We start from the raw sequence: 18410 nt of genomic DNA on the forward strand, positions 1-18410 counted from the left end.
CTTCGTGCTAAACACTCGTCATCGAACGTTTTTTCATATCTTTTACGCTTTGATTAATAATTGCGTAACATTTGGTAAGTTGATTACTCGCAATCGGTAATGAGCATGTTTTAACATTTTTCTGTTGCTTTATTTTGAAATGTCTGTGTTGTATTTGTTTGTATAATTATTGGCAAAATCTTTATGTCAATTTTAGCCATATCTACATCGAATTTAATTCATTTTTAAATAATAATACATGTGTTAGAAATTAATTGAATTATTCCTTCCATATTTTGGACTCTTTGTCACTGCAATTTGTCAAAAAATAATTCTCAATGTCTAAATTTTAATATCGCATATCACTCTTTTTGATCCGTTGTACCGACTGTCATACGTTATCATTAATAATCATATAAGTAACTTTAATTGTATACCAATATACCATTATACCAATTTCAACCGTTAATTTCTTTTCAAAGAAATATAATCGTATATAACAGCTCTACATCGAGTGAAAACTTAATTTTCATTACTACTTGTAACACACAATTTATAGGTATAGAACTATCACGAATATGAGATTAAATTAATAAATCCATGTAGCTGTACTTGTCTCTGTAGATAATGTTTACCTGTTTCTACTTTTACACATTAATTTTGTTTTTCTTTTTTTATTATAGAATATTTTATCTAATTTTTTGGATACAATCCTAGTGCAATAAATATGTATTGTTATTATTAATAATATAATATATAACAATACAATACTATATAATCGTACTTGCGAACTAAAGCAAGAGCATCGTTTATTTCTAACTTATAGAAAAGAAATAAATATATCGGTTGCTCACTTGCTAGGAAGTAAGTGGACTTACTAAAACGCGGATGAACTAATTCTCAAAAGGATAAGATGGAGATTCTATAAAAAAAACGTCTAAAATCCGTCCGTGAATTTCGACAGAAAGCTTTTCGATAAAAAATTATTCTGGTTGATGAAAATGAGTGTACAGAAAAAAAAAGTGGTAGTACGTTAGGAATAAATGCTCGGTAATCCTGACAGGTCAATATTTTCTGCTTCGAGCATCTACTTCTTCTAAGTCATAGTGTATTGGTAATTCTTGATAATAAACAGAGTAATATCTCTTTTTAAAAATACTTATTAAATTGATACTGGCGAGAATATTTGCAGTTTAGGTTAAATATGTTTCAATACTAAACAATGAAATGTAATAAATAAATTTCATAAGAGATACATATAAATATAATAAAATTACATGATCCTTCAAAATATGTTTCCTTACACTCTAATTAATTTTCCTAATTAGCTCATTTGTAAATGAGAGCGTCAGTTCACTTGAAAGTGAGGTAACAAAACCTATGATAATTGTCATATGTTCCTATTGACGCTTTGTAATCACCATCATTGTACAAAATTTTTCAAGTGAACATATTCGAAGAATATTCATTTCTAGATTAACAGCTTCGGACTTAAATAATTAGATTATCACTTTGTGACTATTGTATTTGTACGCTTACCTTACAACTGCAAACATTCAGCAAATGTGCTCCAGTAGATGTATTGACAACATTTCGACAAATTACACAGACAAGCTCTATATTGACTATTAACAATAAAAAATAACTGAATGGGAAACTTCCACCATAATTCTAAAAATATTGGTACTACATGATTAATTGATGTCTATAAATTATTGCTAAATATTATAAACAGTATGGTAAAGACCATTGGAATAATGGTTTCTCTCAAAAAATATAAAAAGTAAATGCTTTCCAATAATTCTTTAAAAGTAGCGAAAAAATAACCCTACTAATAAAAATACAAATATTTATATTCTTCGTTACATCTTCATAGTATTATTATTAATAATTTGTTTTTCTTTACACGTGACTGGATCTTCACTTGAGATAAAAATCGCTATCTACTCCACCTTCAAGTGGCGCGCTCAATTGTTGTCACTTTAAAGTGGAAATCACTGTAAATAATGTATATCAGATTGCAAAATAATAACGGGTCTTTTTTTATTTACAACGTCATGAGAAATTGCTCCTGAAAAATTTCCCCCAATTCTGTCAACACACTATGTATTAAATAGGTTGTTAATTGACTGAAACGTTCAAACATTTACTTATGTCTGTAAATCAAATATAAATTATTGTGTGTTTCATAATAATATAGATATGCGGAGCTAAGGTCAATGAAATGTGCAGAGTATCGATATAGTTGAGCTTCTGGATGAATGTAGAAAATTAAACGTAACATTTCAATTATAGACAGTGTACAACTAAAACTCTATGGGTAAAAGGATTTGTCAATGGTCTGATTAATTCAATGGATTCTCCCTGTACGATAACGTCACAAGGATGAAAACTTCAGCGATTTATTTTTTCTTATTGACGAGTCAACCACAACATTTTTCAAGGAAATGACATCATTTGACTTCTGTTAAGTCAACAAACGACTGACTCTCTATGTACACTGAACGTAAAATAGGTCTTATATATTACCATACACTAACAATGGTTTCCATAGTTTTCGACAAACAAATTCTAGACAGCAAATTCAGTTGAGAGCGAATAGTTAGCGATTTTTATCTCGAAGTAAGGCACTACGTAAATAAAAATATGTGAGGGATGATTCCGTTAGTTAAATCTGAGAATTATTTTATTATGAACAAGTTTTTTAGCGAGTAAGGTATGTGTATAGTGTGAGACACCTAACATGTTCACCTTCAATTACTTGTAAATTATTTGAAAAATTGACTTAATATATAACGTATGTGTTTTTATTGTAGGTGGAGGCTAATGATTTACAACTTATTCAAGATAGGCATGATGGGTGTCTCATACTGAAGAGTGATGCAGAGAAATATATCCTACTAAAAGGATTAGCATTGTCTTCAGTATTTTCATCCACAGACATGGACTAGGCTACGGTCTACAGAGTATTAAAAAACTCGTGACGTGTTCACAATAAACGCTCGTCAAAGATTTCAAACTTCTTACAAAGATAAAAACTTCTTTATCGTGTGAATTCAATCGCGGTTATACATTTAACCTCGTGTCCTGTATACTTTAATGGTCGTTTCGTGTAATTTTCTCTATTTAGGTTTATATTTACAGAATACGCGCAAACCAACGCTGGTAGTAATTGACGTTTAATAGAAGGTGATTGGCAGGGTGTAGAATTTAACAAAAAGAATACGGTTTCTGTAGCAATTTTATTTTTCCCGTGGAGTGCAAACTAAATAAATTATACGCTACCACCGTCTTTTCTATCGCCCACCTGACGTGAAACGACACCTGTTGCACCGATCGATTTTTCTCTGCACGAGCGAACCCCTTATTGTACTTCCTCACGACAATGTAGAAAATACAGTGATACAGGTACTTTCACTTATTGCAGTCAATACTACAACATAACATAATTTTCATGGTCAGAGGAACTCACCGGCCAAAAGTAATTCCGAATACCCACAAACGCCGTCAAGAAAAGGAACAAGGTGAAAGGTAAGATTCGTTAACTAATTGTAAGAATTTCTGTGTAACCATTGTTTCCTTGAAACATCAAAAATAAAAACTTATCCCGTTCCGATTTAATCGCGCTATTGTTCTTTACCGCGTACGTGTCATTTAATGTTTTCATAAATTTTCATCAAAATGTAACGAATCCGTTATTTCGTCATTTATGATACGATAATTTTGAATGTATCCTGCAAACTTATACTACTTTTTTTTTTATTTCGTAGTATGAGGTTAGATATGGGATAACGGGATGTGGAACGGGGAATCGCAATTTGAGCTTCTCATCTCCCATACTAACTCCACTACCACGAAAATCTTCTCAAGTTTGTCAAGCTCTATTATTCGTTCGAATTAAAGATAGAGCGGACGTAAACAATCAACTTTTCGCGCGATTAGATTCTCATTGGTTCATTGTGACCTGTTATCCCTACCCTGTTGATACGCGCTTGTCAAAATCACGTGGTTTTGTTTACACGCGTTCCATATTTAATTGAACGAAGGTTAATTCTAGAATTCTTTCGTCGAGAGTTCGATATTCCATTCGCATCGTTTCCCTCTGGTAAAGAAATCACACCGGCGGCTAACAATAACGACATTCCTCTTTTATTTGTCTGAATTTATAATTCAGCTGTTGCGAGATACAGGTTGTCGACACCGGGCGAGGACCCGATCTAAAGATACAATTTTCGCTGAGCGAGTTACTGCTCGAAATCGAGTCGGCCTCGTCGTTACTCATCGATACCTAACCTCTGATCTAACGAGCAAGAGTCGCGAGTACGAACGCTAAGAGTAATGGAGAAAGGCCTGGGTAAAAGACGATTCGGTGATCTACGAACAGTGCTTGTTCCATGTTCAAGAAGTTCCTCTTATCTCGCAACGTGTTCATTGCGCAAGACGAAGATCCTTCGAGCGCAGGACATCCATTTTTTACCAACGATGTTCGGTCTTACGGAAAATTGGCAGTACGAGAATTAATTAACGTACTCTGTGGAGTATCTAGACGCAGTGGGTCACGAAAGTATTCGAACGTTTGCAATCGAGAGCTTCGACGGACGAGATGTGCACCTTTCGGGTTACGTGGAGCGTATTTAATGACGGAAATACCTTTGCTCGAAAACGAGCAAGTTTAAGGTTATTCGGCTTTTTGACAGATTAGGCATGCTATATGAAAACTTGTCCATGCTATTACAGATGCACGAAACTCCCTAGTGAAGACTACTTCTCCTAAATAGGTGACATTTCGATGTTATTGACGACTCGTTAGTGTGAATCGTAAACACTTGCGTTACTCTGTCGATGGTATAGTAAATAAACCGCGTGTTTAGAAAAAGAATGATCCTCGGACAGCAACGTGCATCTGTATAGTGTGGACAATTATTTCGTTAATATAGTATATACCGAGGTCTCGAAAGTTTAGCTCGATAAATGAATGCCCTCGAAGTAGATGCGTCTTCTTAGAGTTTAGTCTACCCGGAGCAAAAGATATTAACTGCGTAAGGTCACTTTGTATCACCTAATTCGTTACTTTCACGCCGTATTGTCTCTGTTTGAGAGATGGAGACCGTGTGTCTACAGATTTGCGCTTTCTGTCTCTCAAATAAAGGCGGAGCAAATAGACGAAAGGTGATGGAAGATAGCGGCTCCGTGACCCCGAGCGGCCAAGGAAATAAATAATTTATACGTTCCGTTCGTTGCATTGTTTTACAATGATCGCTCGAATATTTTCACACCACACTGAATATACAAGATAATATATTAATACTAATTGATCGCGAATTATTTACTCTCTAATTATTTAGGTTTCGTCATAAAAAAGTGCCTTTAAGCTTAACAATTGTATCATACCCGCTACCAACTAACCGATACTCCGTAATTGCTACTTAACTATCGTAACAAATTTTGATTCATTATTCGCGTTTCTCGTCCAATAATCATTACACTATGTTTAGTTTATCATCTAGAATTTTTGATATTTTAACACAAACAAGTGTTGCGCTTATCGGTAATTCTTTGTAGCGAGTTGCAATAAAAACTAAATGAAATTAATCGTGTTAAATCGACCGGATTCCTTATCAATTTACCTTGTACGAAACGATAATAACAATTACACTTCCTGCAATCGTAATTTATCTTTCATCAAGAGTTTCCAGTCTTTCGATTAAATTATAAAAAGAAAAAAAATTTGATTTAGAATTTCCGCGATTGATTGCACTTTAAACGGAAGTATAATATAGGAACAACGAAATGTGTACATATATATTCAAGTGAAAGCAGGCTCCAATAAACTTCGAATAAAACGATTAAAAATTTTTAGTTAAGAGGAGTTTAACGGGTTAGTTCTAAAGTTCAAGAAATTAATTACAATCTATGTTACTTCTAACGATCATCAATTGACTAGGTTTTTTTCGATTTATAGCTACGATCGCTCGCGTTTTAAACTAAACCGATATTTTCTATGTTCATAACGGAACATATTGATCGTCTAGGGTCACTTTGAGGCCAGCTCTCTTTCTCTGTTTAAGATAAAGCGCGTGTTACCTCTAAAACACACTGAGGCAAAGAGACAAGAAACAGTGGTGTAGTAAAACTGTCTAGTGGAGGATGACCACTTAGTGACCCTAATCGGCCAATATTTTCTATTGTGCACTGATTACAATCTACACACTCCTTCGAATTGCACAACGTGTTTGATTCCTAGATACAGGAATACAGAGACCTTAAACGTATGACTCTCATATTTTATGGTTGCTCCGACTTCGAACGATCAACAAGCACGTACGATATGTATCTAAATTACAGATTTACCAAGGAACAAGCTGTGTCGAATAATTCGTCTATGAAAATATAAATTCCCATTCCTCTGGATTGTCCTAAGATAAACGAAAGGGCTGGTTGAAGCACTGACACAACTAACAAGAAATTTTAGTTGCTGCTCATAATTATTCAAACAACGAGTTCTTAACAAAAGAATCCGCGTTCCAATACTCATTTCTGCTATTATACGAATTTTCCAATGCAACTACGGTTTAACAAAGATTTTATTACTTTGAGTATACCTGTCTGAAAGCATACATTTGAATAATAAATGTGATTGTTATAAATATTAAAGTAAAAGAAATTATTCTTTTCTGTTATTTTTTCGTAGTATTATAAATAAACAATAAATATTATAAATTACATTTTGCAGAGTCGTTCGAATAATTATGAGCGGCATTGTACGAATACTACAATACAAAGATACGGTAATTAATTTTCTCGTTAATTAAATTACCAATGAATAACTGAAAGAGGAATAACAGCCTTAGAGCATTATTCAGGCATAGTGTTTTCCTTGTTCGATCTTTAGATCCTCAGATCCGCCCTATTTCTTTTTCCTTTTTTCAACCAAAAATATCGTTAAACATTGAAATTTTCCTTCAAGACAGGAATTCAACAAATTCTTTCCGTTAACACTGTCACAGCAGCCGCTTCTTCGTCTTAATTTATGTAATTCATCAACCGACTCAATAATTTGTATGAAGATTAAAAACGATGGCCTTGGCAGAGTTAAAGTTACACATCGTCATCGCCCGGATAACCTTATGTGATACGAAGAATGTTTCCGGCTGATTTTCGATCGTTACTGCGTAGAAAAGTTTAGTATAACATTCGTTGTTTCTCCATCTAGGGTCCTCTTTTGTTTTTCATAGAAAACATATAAAAATCGTTTAACATTAAGATCGAATATGGTATACGTAATGCACTGTCCTCGGAAGGTCAACACCGTTTTGGTTTTTTTAAATAAAAGAAAAAAAAATAGAGACGCTTCCGTTTACGTTTTCGAGAAACTTTAAATAACCAGAAAGAAAGTGCCGGAGACTTGATTGGTTTTGCCCGGCTGTTATGTTACAGTTTCTCTGTTCTTGGTTTCGCTTGATTTAAACCAGTGCTGTTCAACTCTGAAATTGTTCTACACCTGTTCGTATCACCGTGAAGTTTGTGCGTCGCGAAAAGGCAGCGAACACAGATCGTTATGGTTACCTCTTTATCATCGCGCGGTTTTCCAGACAACGTAAGTCCTATTCAAAGCTGGAAAGAAGACGAGGCTAAGAATGTAGGTGCGATACGGTCCGTGAACCTCTACTGAAACATAATTTTAACTGTAGTCTTCTACCGACCAAAACAATCACATCTATCAGTTCTACAATAAAAATTGGACAACTGCGAGAAACGATCCACGCCACACCTGCCTGTTGGTCATTCCCATCACTAACGGGGGATTCCCCTTGACGCGTCGTAAAGCTCGACAACCGAGGAATGTAACCCAATCTGAGCTCGAATATCGGTAAAATACATAACGCTAATAATCGATAAACCTTTTTTATTTACGTACTTTTTGTTTAATGAAACTTTTAGCAACGTATTTGTGATTTTTTCCCCGATTAATATGACGTCAAATAAGACGTTAAAATTTGAAGAATTTTAATATATAACGAATTATTAAATTAGTAAATGTATTTCGAATTATAACGTATTTGGTTTCATTTAATCAGAAAACTCTCACAAGTACAATGATAAAAGTTTAATTCAAAAAGTACCAAAAATAAAAAATGTATCGTTACATTAGTATTGACTTACCGATATGTTTTTTGTCTCCCTTCGTCTCTCGAATTTCTTTCTTTTTCATTTGTTCTCTTACACGTTCAGCATAATGCGAAGGCGAACTTTGAAACGTGGTTCGAGCTGTATCGGGTTTAAAAATTCATACTTTCGTTCGATAAGTGTCTGGCTTGGATCCCGATTTTCATACAGATATCCTACATTTACTGTATTTAGTTGTACGATGAATACAGACGGAACGAGCGAGAGATCCTTCTTGCCCTTGTGCCATTTTGTTTGTCACTTTCCAGCTCTAAATAGTAGGTATGCTATATAAAGAAGATACGGCTAGAAGGGAAAACCGACACGTAAGGGCCTCTAACGTTGGACAGCACTAACTTAAGCCGTTCTCGCATCTAAAGAACACATCACGAAACGATCACGTGACAATAATCGCCTGCACGTTAATCTCGTCTAACACGACACACGATCAGTGTGAAAATGGCATTGTAGTCACGTCGTTTAGACAAGATTATGGTTTTACATTGACGTAACGAGTTAAAGACTCGTTAATTCGTCGTGTAGGTACACGAGCTTACATTTACACTTACATTCGTTTTAGGAACAACGGATAACGGATTCTTGATTGTAGCTACTTTCAATCTTTCTGTTAATAGTAAGACTGTAATTAGCGATGGAAGTGATACCGAATCAATATTATTGCATTAGAACTCCATTTATCTTAACGAAATTTTACTCGATCAGATATGTTAAAAAAATTTATAAATATAACATTTTAAGTTAACCGTGCTATACGGTATTTAAAAGTTGATAAGATTTCATCCGAGTCGAAAATATTGAATCGCGTTAATTAAAAAAGTAACTCGAGTATCAATCCCACCACCGGCTGTAACGTGTTCGATACCATGTGACGGAGGAAGAAATGCAAAGGTGTCGTGAAAGTGCAAGAACATAGCCGAAACGTATTCAAATCTTGCGAAAAATATTAATATATCGATCTAGTGGCATAGCCAGTAATTACAAAAGGTATTTCGATTTTAAAATCAAATATGTAACCGAAGAAAAATGTTCTTATCTGCATATCACATTAGAGATTCGTTCCAACCTCGACATACGAGTCGTAATTTTAAGATTTATATAATTAATCAAAGCAGTGATTCAACGAGAACTTGATGCGATAAGGTGAAAACTGTTCTGGATTTTTTCTAAAGACGCAAATTTAATGTTATTATCGACTAATAATTATTGTAGGAACGTGCCTAGCAACCTATGGCATTATCGATCTCTATTAAAACCACCATTATAATGAATTTCACCGATTAACAAGTGACAGTGACAGTGCTATCAAGATATAATACTAGTCAACAAATTTTTATTACCCTAGATTAGCTTGTTCTAGGTCGTCGAATCCATTTCTATATTTCGAAGGATCTAGGATAGAAATAAAAAGCACTGATTTATGGTGGATTTCTTAGGTAATTATCACTCAAATTGTTCGTTTTTTTTTCTCAATGGTGTAAACTAGCGTGTTTTCGAACGAATGAACTAAGTTTAATAGTACCTACGGATTAAAATAGAAAGTTTCAAGGCAGAAGTGTACGAGCTTTTTACTACGAGCGTATTTTTTACTGCAAAACACGACAACCACAGTAAACGTCACTCTTGCTAGTGACGCAAAGATATTTGGTTTCATTCTAGTTTTGTTGTCAATATCAATATCTATCCTCTATCGGCGGGACAAAGATATTTTGTTTTATCTTAATTTTACTAGGAGGCGCCAAGTCAACTTAATCTAAAAAGTTAATCTTAAAAAGTCCGCAATTTATATTAAAATATAAGATTGAAATAAAAAAATAATAATGTAATGGTGTAATAATATATTTGTAACTACGATTTGTGGTTGTTTGAGTCGAACTATGTTGCCTGTAAGCCAATTGAAATTGTCAACAATCTTCGCGTTCCTCTGACTTGAAACTTTCTAGGTTAAGACATTCAAGTTACTCGAAGAATTTAGAAGTAAACAAAACTTCAAAAACAATCGTGGGAGAGTATAATTTATGTGCAACACCTTGCTAGCTGTTATTGAAATTTCTTTTACGTGCATTTTCTGACTGAATCGTTCTCTATGATGCATTACGAACGACAAGTGCTATAGAAACGAAGAACACTCTAGAGACTCTAAAATTGTCTGTAACCTACAGTTGAAAATTAAACGAAGCGCATCATGCAAGCAACCGCTGAAAATTTCGTTATATACTTGCGTTTTTATTACGATCGTTTATTATGAATTAATTATTGCAGTTTGGTGTTTCATTGCCATGGATGAACGATAACGGAAACTTTTCTCGCGTTGAATTCAACGAGATTAACCTTAACTACTTAGTGCCTACGACTTTTAACAATCGACTTTTAAAAAAATTGATTCTCGGTTCGCTTATGCCTACGATATTTCTACAAACATTCTCGAAAACAGGGAATATAAGGTTCTTCATTAGTAACAGAATATTATTCTGTTGTATCCTCAGCAGAACTACATTGTTTTCATTTACCACCCTCTCGAATATCAATGAATGAAGACACTTCTTTTGAATGGAACTCGCAGAATGCACGATTGTCTTAGAAAGTAAAGCAAATTCCTTCGACGTCTACTGTCGTATGCTTGGTTACTTGCTCTAGAAAAGCATTTTCTTAGAAGAACAATGTATGAAATCAATGGTTTCTTGGATGAACGCTTACAGCTTCCTGACTAAATGTAAGATCTATGATTCAAGATTGATCGATATAAAATTTTCTTATCCTCAAATTTGGTTACACTCAAGATCTGTATGTTTATATTGTAAATAGGTTGAACTTGCTCACTGGATATTTGGACTCTGATCGTTGAATAAACCTTGACTTGGACTTGTGCTGCGTAACCAGAAATGGAAGAATTGAAAGTGCCAGAATTTAATAAAATAAAATTCTTAAAATCATTGTTAAACTATGAGTGGAGGAAATCGTCCCGATTGTACTTTGGGTTCACAAAATTTTTTTCGATTTGTTTTCTTATCAAGAATCACCTTCGACTGCAAAACGAATTTAGGAACACCCTGTACGTTGTTTATCGCTTCAGGTCGATACCTGTGCGTAATTCTGAATGCCGATCATCCTTAATTAATCCCTTAGGTAAAATCGTATCTTTTTAAGTTCCTCAACGTACGCAATCTATTATTCTATAAATAGAATAGTTTTTACATGGGGCTTTGGCACGGAAGTCAAATAAGATCGAATGCTCTTTCATGTTGAATTTTCGGTTACACCTCGTCCCTTCAACGTTTCCTTTCGGCGACGTCATGGAACACGAATATATCAAATTACCCTCCTCAACGTTCGACGTTCTCCGCGTCAAAACGGACTGAAAGAAGTCGATGATATCAAAAGTTGCTTATCTCAAATCTCTTCGTTTCGTCGTATTCTTGGAATCGATTTTACTTTCTTCCTAATTTATTGGTACATCGTAATTTTCTAGTATTTTCTTCGTGATAAGTTGATTCCTTGACGACGATTCCGTTCGCTGAGTTATTAACTCACAATTGACAAATCGTTATTCTTTCTCATGGAGTACTTGACATCCGGACGTAGGTACTTGCTTAGTTCGGACGCTTAGATAGGTTCACTTACGTGATGTAAAATACCTCTTCCGCAAGAAGAAACACCTCCAACTCGTTCGTTGCGACGAACAAATTTAATTGTATTCTTGAACCCGCAAGATTCTGACGATTTCCCTTGTTGCTCGACTTCCTCTTTCTTTCCAAAAATTGGAACTTACCCTTTGTCAGGAATCACGTGTATCGCACCCTGGAAACGAATAACAAAACGTGTCTTGTAGACTTTTAAACATTGCTATTAAGTTAAATGAAAGACATCCTTTATCCTACACTTATACAAGATTCAAAAAGAATTGAACACTTTAGAAAATGTATAAATCGGTAACTCAATATCTTGTTTTTGATTTATTACAGTGTAAACTTAATTACTAAATATCGTATTTTCCAAAGTGGTAGACTCTTCTTTAATCACTCTGTAGATGAATTTTGTTGAAATATATAACAAACTTTGGATACTTTTATGTGAATAATGATCACAAATAATATAATGGATAATTTCACACAAAGAAAATATGGTGAACTGTACCATAGGTATACTAATTTGAAGATATTTGTTTTAGTGGGTATATAATTTATGTATACACATTTCACATAAAAGGAAAAGTTCTTAGTTTATCCTTTTATAAAGTATTTTGGAATTCCTGGGAACCTCTAAGAGATTAGAGTAAATACTACCGGGTCAGAATTTCATATGTGAACAATTAATTGGCAATGTGACATCTAAGGGTGAATCAAAGATGATCCAAGGTTCGTTAAGTACGTTACCCTTAGCAAAAGAGCGGTGCCTCCGGTTGATTCCACCAGTGCGCCGCTAGAAGCATATACAACTCCTGATCCTGAACAGTGTAACCTGGAGGTGGTTGAGAAGGCAAAGGCGGTGGAATCGGTGGCAGCAGAGAGTAGGACGGCGGCGGCGGCGAAGGCGACTGGGACTGCGAGAAGGTTGTCGTGGTGGAGAGCGGCGTTGGCGGCGTTGTGGTCACTGCCGGAGGCTCTTCCTTCGCCGGAGATCAAAGCGCGCAATCGAACATTGCCAGTGACCGTGTAATCACGTCATCCTAGAAGATCAATCTCCTCAATACACACTCTTTACTCAGAATGAATTATGAGTTGTATTCTTGAGAACTATAGTCTAGACAAACGGTTTTCGTTTCTCAGGGTCACTCGACAATTATCCCTACCCTATCATTTTGTTGCACCACCTAAGGGAAATTGTAAATAAAAGAGAACTGCGAATGATCATGCCACCTACGTGTCTTCTCAATAGACACTTTTTACACAGAATAGATTATGAGTTGTATTCTTGAGAACTATAGTCTAGACAAACGGTTTTCGTCGTTCAAGGTCACTCGACAATTATCCCTACCATATCATTTTGTTGCCCCATCTTAACGAAATTATAAATAAAAGAAAACTGCGAATGATCATGCTACTTACATGCTTATGTAAAGTAGTAAATAATGTAAAATGACCTGTTAGGTATAACGGGGACATTATAATTAAATAGGTTGGCAGCAGACGTCTTGGAAAAATAGTAGGCGTTAATTATTAATATATAATTCTACGTTATTTTTATTTTCATATTTTAAATACTCTCACACCTATATCACAAGAACTGCATATAGGGCTTCGAGTCAAACACAACACGAACTAACTTCAGGTTTGAGAAAAGTACTCTTTGTTAATCGATAAAAAAGTATTACTACATAGACGTATTATTTAAATGTCTGCGAAAAATATGGGTTACTCTCGAGTCCGCTAGAAGATCTAGAAAAATTAAAACGCAATTCTTTTTCCCCGGCACCATTAATTAATGGCAGACATTAATAGCAGTCATATTTTCATTCAAAACTGCGCCCTCTAGCAGAGAGATTGTTAGATTCTGGCTTAAAGCCCCTCTAGAGCCAAGGTACGTGACTAAATTGTAAAAGTGGGGACTCCGAACAGCGCTGTGACCTTGAACGGCTAAAGCTATTTGCCCTCAATACGGGGACAGTGATGATATCCTTGGATAAAAATTCAGGGTTTACTAAAGTTCTTTGCGTGACAAATGCGGTAGCCCGCTGTCGACTGTTCTAAAAGATAGCTTCATCAAGGATCTGAGAGTATTCCTATCCCATGGGAGGAAAAAGAGCGATAGCGATCATTACTTGGTATTACACGAGTCAGATAAAGGGCATCGATGCATCTTAAAATACCATAAAGGAATTTTCAAATTCTCTTTAATAGTTCCCCAAGAAACCATTTTTAACGCCTCCTGTGACCCATTCTATAGTACATTGGAGATTATGGATTCTGGTTGATAAATGGTTTTCAATGAACGGTGGCCCAAACGAGTTCCATAGATCCAAGAGGACATTTGCTATATTCATGAACGAAGTTGGACCTTAAAGTCACGGGTAAACTAAAAAATTAAAAAATGTCGCACCTTCAGGCAGCTCTCGATAAATTCCTCGATCGTTATTACGCCGTCCTGATTTAGATCGAGTTTCTTGAACACCCTATCCAACTGTTCCCTCGCTTTCCTCTCCTCCTCGGCGTGATGTCGCCTGCCCATAAGCTCGTGTACCGCCGTCACGACTTCCCCTAGCTCCCCTCTGGTGATGCATCCATCGCCATTTATGTCGTACAGCTTGAACGTCCATCGTAGCTTCTCGTAAATGCTGCCTCGCAACAACGTTGATAAAGTGACCAGAAGATCCTGCGAAGGCCACTTCTTACATAACGTGTAACACACTGTGACCGTGACTACATGATCCAGTATATGAATTTCACGTGTGGTTATACATCTGTGGGATAAAGAAATTACCCTGAAGCTGATGGCACCATTGCAGTTAACATCGAAGGCCTTGAACACGTAATGGGCGTAGAGGCTGGAGTCTGCAATTCGTAGGAGGAATCGCCGTTAACTATTTACGCTAAAACGGGATCTCTTATTTAATTGGAACTCACTGCCATGAGGAAAGAATTTCGCGTAGATATCCTTGAACGAGTCCTCGTGCACTACACCCTCAGGACACTCCTGCAAATAATCATCAAGGAACGGGTTATCTTGGTTCTGCGAGGTATATTTGGTCGAGCTAACATGCAAGGTGTACCGGGAGGGAACTGATAAATGTCTCCAGCATATCTCGGAAGTAATTCTGAGCTAAGGAGGTCGCGTACAGTAGGGATTCGTTTAAAAAAAAAATTAAATAAAGTCATTACTGCTAATTGCTCGACTAATACGAAGTCCATCTTCTTTCGAATAACTCACCATGTGTCAATTTTTGTGAGATATCTAACCGTTACAGTAATGGTTGCAAAAATAATTTCTACATTCGATCTTTTACACCGCACTTATTTTGTACAATAATAATACTTTTAACGCAGATATATGTCCGACGATAAAAACAACCGATGATAAATTACAAAGTATCAGTTGCAATAGTATGTTAATTCACTGAAGATAGGAGCTGTTGGTTTTCTCGATAGCGTTTGGCAGTGTGCCGCCTTGAGAGGAATATAAAATGGTTGAAAATTCGAAGATCGTGATAGAGAGGAGACAGAAAAGACACTCATGTTTGCATATTTGTGAAGGTGGCGCAAAAAGGACGGCCCAGAAATGAGTATTCCCCATACCATACCAAAGAACGTCTTCGAGGTTTACAGGTGATACTTCTATCGTTTTCTTGCTACATTAACATTCATTGTCAAGCGTTTCACAGTCTTTGAAAAAATATAGAATCTCGATAGAATTTATATTTTGCATATAATGATTAATTTCTCAACGAACAAAACATTTTTTTCGTTCTCCGATAATCCATAACCCGATAAACTGATGAAGCATATTCAATCGCTCACACGTTTTCATTCCTCGTATTTCCTTTAAACGATTGACTTCTATTAATATATTTCATTTCTCCATTGATGCAAATTTAATTAATTCACCGTTGATAAAAAAGATGTCTTATCATTATTGTTCCCTTACGTTTCGGTCACAACTGTAGGCCCTCTTCGTAGAATAAATATGTATAACGTAACATAAATGTATATAGTAATGTAATAGAGTAGAAACTATACTGTGCGTGTATTTTTTTTTTTACCCTAGCGTTCAAGAATACCGTATAAAGAAGTCACACAACACCGAAACATAAAGGAACGATAAAATATCACCGTTAAAGCAAACCGTTTATCACTTTCCTTTACTGTCCTATGTGTGTGTTTATCTGTGTAACTGTATATAGAGATAATAATAGTCAGGTGCGGTTCCGCAAATATCGTAATTGATCGAATTCAGTTAACCCAATACCACTCTAATGTGTCGGTGCGGCTGGGTGTGTATTTGGGGATATTTAATTACAATTAATATCTGTGGATAAGATGTTCGTACGAAACTACTCGGTTGTCGAGCGCGTTCGAGAGGACAATTCGATCGGAAGATGTTTCCTGGGTCGAGGGGAGACTCCCAACCTTGAGGACCCTAGCTATTCGCGTCATAGCCACCGCATGGGAATCTAACCCGATACTGGAGGAACTACCGACCTGCGAGGACAGAACCCAGTTGATAGGAATTCTGTCAACCAATCTGCCGTTTGAATTGACTATAACCAGAATCGAAGATGAATATTATTGGGAACGTTGCTCAAAGGCCAGGTAAACTAATTCCATTATTAGCTAATGGCTGTATTAGTTATTAGGCTGTTATTAGTTAATTGGCTGTAATATTTGTATATCACGAGTACAAGGTAGTTGTGTCCTCTTTTCAATATGTTCATTGTTCCCTGACGTTGGTCAGGACAGTTCTCGTCAAAGACTCCCCGATAAAGAACAACTTTGACAAAGAAACGTTGTCTGGGCGTCCCTCGGGACTACGTGCTCCTTTTAGCTCTGCATAGTCACGGTTCTGGGGACAATGAACATGTTCAAAAGTAGAAGTCTACATTCGAACCATTGTATTTCCATAAAGCGATTGGTGATTGATAAATGTAAAAATTATGATTGGTCTTAGATGGAACAGCAACGACCCAGGGAAACATGGCGATTCGTGGCGACAACGGTACTGCGAGGGTTTGCTGTGGGAGTATCTGGAAGGTCTGGAGCCCAACTTGTTCGAATCACAGAGGAAAGAATGCGAGAAACTTATAGGGCTCGTACGAAATTACGTGTACACGATGAGAATCAATTCTCTTGTACCGACCAAGTAAGGAGTCTTCTGGAATCCTATCGTTCGATTCAAGTTTAATATTTTCTCAAGATTCAGTTTTTCAAAAGTTTCAAAATGTCTATCGTCGATTTCGAAAAAAGTAAATGAAAATCAAACTCGATCAATGGTATTACGAATCGTATTTTGAAGATTATGAGCAATATAGCACAATTCGTATATAGTTAACGGAATAGAATAAAAATTCTAATACTCGTAGAATTAGAGCACAATTGTTAATTAATAAATACAGAAAAGTCCTAAAACCATTGGAAGATGGAGATCCGTGTCTCGCGAACGAGGACATTGTTCATCACATTCCTATGAACATTATTCTCTCTCAGCTTCCTCTTCTCGTCGAAATCCGCATTACCTTTGGCGTTATTTACATGAACGACGGCTTTGAGTGGCGCGATTTCGAGTAAGTCACTTCTCGACGATGGTTTTCATTAAAACGGTCAGTTATTTCAGACGTCTGATTTATACGAAAAAGGTTCTCCATTGAAGACTGTACGAGACTCGGAGAAGGGATCAAGGCCTGCCCGTGCTTGAAGAAGTTTACTTTATCTAGAAGCAATTTAAACCAACCGCGTGTCGCGGCTCTGCTTCAAGGAGTGGTAGAGAACCATGGTGTTGGTAAAAAATGTATTCGCTTTGTAAAAAATTGCACGCATCTGAAGAATAAAATTCGACGTGCACACGATGCATTAATTCTTGACATTTGAGGGGAATAATGCTTGTCGCGCGGCTGAAACTTTATATAGCGTATAATATTGTGTTTCGAGAACGAATTCCAATTTATATACACAGGGTGTCCAAAAAGTTTTGGGACCAAACTTGTATCGCGTGTTACCAAGGTCAAATGGATGAAAAAAGTTTATATAAACTTATGTCCGAAAATGCTCTATTGAAAATATGTAAGTTTTTAAATATATTTATTTAAAACAATAAAATTAATATATCAGATTAATGAACTCTGATTAATTTATAATTAATTATTGTTTTATAAATTACTTTACATATTTAAAAATATTTATATTTTTATATTTTTAAATATTTATAAATATATAAATATTTATATTATACTAATTTAAATATTTATATATTACTAATTTAAATATTTATATATTTATAAATACTTATATATTAATAAATCATTTACATCTATATCTATATATACAGATATAAATTCAACTGTATTGGAAATAATGATAAATGTATTGGAATATATTCCCAAAATTGATCCTCTGTTTCTATCGTATTTTTATAAAGCAACTCTTTTGCGTGATCCTATGAATAGTGTACGACTAAATATCTAATAGATGTTAAAACGACTGATAGTAGATGTCTTGATATCGTAGGTAAGGACATGTAAACAATATCTATCATCGTGAAGTATAATACGTAAACAATTCTGTACAATAAGTCGTAAGACGAATTTTACCCGTAAATCTTTC

At 35.5% G+C, this 18410-nt stretch overlaps 2 protein-coding genes across 6 annotated transcripts in view; one reads left to right on the plus strand and one right to left on the minus strand.

The window, feature by feature from the left end:
• Positions 1-18410, plus strand: part of LOC143153490 (dynein regulatory complex subunit 5) — a 21616-nt gene continuing 3206 nt past the window's right edge. The window contains exons 1-6 of one of the 3 annotated variants that reach the window (XM_076324767.1): positions 1-74; positions 2796-3510; positions 16134-16406; positions 16762-16953; positions 17207-17374; positions 17447-17585. In XM_076324767.1, the coding sequence (XP_076180882.1) occupies positions 3434-3510; positions 16134-16406; positions 16762-16953; positions 17207-17374; positions 17447-17585 (849 nt within the window). In that variant the 5' untranslated portion in view covers positions 1-74; positions 2796-3433. Of the gene's footprint in view, positions 75-2795; positions 3511-13501; positions 15423-16133; positions 16407-16761; positions 16954-17206; positions 17375-17446; positions 17586-18410 lie in introns of those variants that run through there. The other 2 variants (XM_076324774.1, XM_076324783.1) reach the window with 2 other exon arrangements.
• Positions 3203-18410, minus strand: part of LOC143153514 (A-type potassium channel modulatory protein KCNIP1) — a 27024-nt gene continuing 11816 nt past the window's right edge. The window contains exons 2-7 of one of the 3 annotated variants that reach the window (XM_076324829.1): positions 14724-14793; positions 14581-14651; positions 14200-14472; positions 12537-12829; positions 8143-11961; positions 3203-7833 (exon numbers count right to left, since the gene is read on the minus strand). In XM_076324829.1, coding sequence (XP_076180944.1) covers positions 12782-12829; positions 14200-14472; positions 14581-14651; positions 14724-14793 — 462 coding nt within the window. In that variant the 3' untranslated portion in view covers positions 3203-7833; positions 8143-11961; positions 12537-12781. Of the gene's footprint in view, positions 11962-12536; positions 12830-14199; positions 14473-14580; positions 14652-14723; positions 14794-18410 lie in introns of all 3 variants that reach the window. The other 2 variants (XM_076324839.1, XM_076324819.1) reach the window with 2 other exon arrangements.

Source organism: Ptiloglossa arizonensis, chromosome 1 (assembly GCF_051014685.1).
Source record: "Ptiloglossa arizonensis isolate GNS036 chromosome 1, iyPtiAriz1_principal, whole genome shotgun sequence".
Lineage (NCBI taxonomy): Eukaryota > Metazoa > Arthropoda > Insecta > Hymenoptera > Colletidae > Ptiloglossa > Ptiloglossa arizonensis.